Source organism: Hakea prostrata, chromosome 4 (assembly GCF_041222555.1).
Source record: "Hakea prostrata isolate BN-2017 chromosome 4, UWA_Hpros_2, whole genome shotgun sequence".
In the NCBI taxonomy this organism is placed as follows: Eukaryota; Viridiplantae; Streptophyta; class Magnoliopsida; order Proteales; family Proteaceae; genus Hakea; species Hakea prostrata.
Window position 1 is genome coordinate 22,241,382 of NC_142603.1, and position 2,324 is coordinate 22,243,705.

Genomic DNA, 2,324 nt, shown 5'->3' on the forward strand with positions numbered 1-2,324 from the left:
TCTATCATTTTCAAATCAGTCGTTAAAAAACAAGAATAAGTAACAGACGACGGTTTGATAAATAGGCCAACCTGAGTTGGTTCGTATTCACATTAGGAAAAGAGAATGAAAGAAAAAGTCGACTTTGGAGAAACAACATAGGAAACCAACATTCGAAGAAGTGCTTCCGTAGGCTTAACCGAGTCACGTACTACGCCTCTATAAATACCACCTCGTTCAGGCCTTTTTCACATCAATTCGAACGTTTCTGAATCGTCTACAGAAGTCTATAGCTTCTACTCCTGTCTATTTGTGTTTTGTTTCCTTTCTGTTTCATGAGGATGGAAGCCGCTGGGGAGAAAAAATATGCTTTACTGATGGCTGCTAGAGACTCAGAGTATGTGAAGAAAGTGTATGGTGGGTACTTCAATGTGTTTCTGAACGCATTTGCAGACGAAGGGGAAACATGGGATATGTTCAGTGTTGTAGATGGAGTGTTCCCTGACTTGGATGATCTTGATAAGTATCATGGTTTTGTAATCAGTGGAAGTCCTTTTGATGCTTATGGAAATGACTCCTGGATCTTGAAGCTTTGCTCTCTGCTGCGTAGACTGGACTCCATGGGGAAGAAGGTGCTGGGGATATGCTTTGGCCATCAGGTACGCTTTTGTATAGGTTTTTATTAATGAGCTACTTCTTTTCCTTTCTCGTAGAGTTCACCTCTTCCTTGTCTTGGCAATTACATGTTGGTGTGTTTCATTGACTAGGTTTTGTGCCGAGCACTCGGTGGTAAGGTTGACAGAGCTTGTGGTGGATGGGACCTTGGGTTAAGGGAAGTCAACATGGTAGGGGAATTGCCGCCCTGTAGCATCTTTGATGGCCTACAGGAGATTCCAACCACTCTCACCATTATTGAGTGTCACCAAGATGAGGTACATAGCCTTGCTCACCTTCTGTTCTCCTCCACCTCCTCCATCCCCTATCTCAATTGTGAGTGTGTGCACAGCTCCAAATATTCTAAGGTGTAGGCCTTGATTCTTGACCTTTCCCGGGTTGACTACTTATTAAGTCAAGGGTCAAGTCGTCAATATATAATTGATCAACTCTAAAACCACTGATTTACCAAAATAAATAAATAAAAATTAGCAACTCTACTTCTAAAACACCAAATATTGTCAAAAATGAAAGCGTTATCGGCATAGACTAATCATAAGGCTGGACACAAAGGGTGTAAAGGGGTGTTCTCTTGGGGAGAAGAAAGACTGAGAACTACACATAGTATGGATTTTTCATACATATATTTTTCTACATCCAAGTTCATTTGGCTCAGTTTACATGCACCTTGCCTACATCCTTAAGGTAGTTTCTTCGTCCCTAGCCCCAAGGGGATTCAATCTCTTGACTTCACATTTCTTGTTTAAAACTCAATACAATCGCTTGACTTCCTATTTTTATGGGCTTAATTTATTATCTCATTTCATATCAATCTACAAGTTGTATATTTACTAATAAGATTTAACTCAATGGTACAGGTAAGAGAGGTTCCATTGGGTGCCAAAGTGATTGCATTCTCCAACCAGACTGGAGTGGAGATGTTTGTTCTAGACCACCACATATTAGGCATTCAAGGCCATCCAGAGTACACCAAAGACATCTTATGTAATATAATTGACCGTCTTACTAACAACTACTCCATAAAGGTAAATAATCACTTCTTTTATGCCACTTCATTAGCACGATTCATTCCCTTTTGAAGGAGAAACTTACTTATTTGATTTTTCTACAGAAAGAATTCGCTGAACATGTGAAATCAAGATTGGAGCTTGCAGAACCAGATAGGAAGTTCTGGTTAAAGATATGCAAGAACTTTCTGAAGGGAGGACAAGCTTTTTGTGCTTAGTTTGATTTACTCTCCCTCTATGTTCAAACTAAAAAGATGATGTAATAAGTTTTTACAGTAATCTTTTTAGGAAAAAGATAAATTTCTAAAATGAAGACCTCCTTCATTTCCTGCAATAAAAGAAAATTAGAGAATATAAGTTATTTGTAGAGTGAAGATCTCCTTCATTCACTGTAATAAAATAAATTTGTTGATATGTACTTGTTTTATTTGATGAGAATCTAGTTCATTTGGTGTTTGAAGAAACCAAACCGTATTTGATGAGAATCTAGTTCACTGTAATCAATCAAGATCTAGCTAAATGGTATACGGATATGTGATAATGATTGGTTTTGTCCAACATGAGATGGTGATTGGCTACCCTATACACCCGTCCATCACTGGTGATCGTGATTGCACTTATGCTGCAATCCGTTTTTAACAGAAGCCAAACCTCTATTACCTT

At 38.5% G+C, this 2,324-nt stretch overlaps 1 protein-coding gene across 1 annotated transcript; it reads left to right on the forward strand.

Moving 5' to 3' along the window:
• The first annotated feature begins 249 nt into the window (after window positions 1–249).
• On the forward strand, window positions 250–2,051 carry LOC149018511 (gamma-glutamyl peptidase 5-like). Its single transcript, XM_089154379.1, has 4 exons — window positions 250–638; window positions 747–911; window positions 1,512–1,679; window positions 1,766–2,051. The coding sequence occupies exons 1-4, from the start codon at window positions 315–317 to the stop codon at window positions 1,877–1,879; spliced, it is 771 nt and encodes a 256-aa protein (XP_089010505.1). The 5' UTR covers window positions 250–314; the 3' UTR covers window positions 1,880–2,051.
• Window positions 2,052–2,324: the final 273 nt, after the last annotated feature.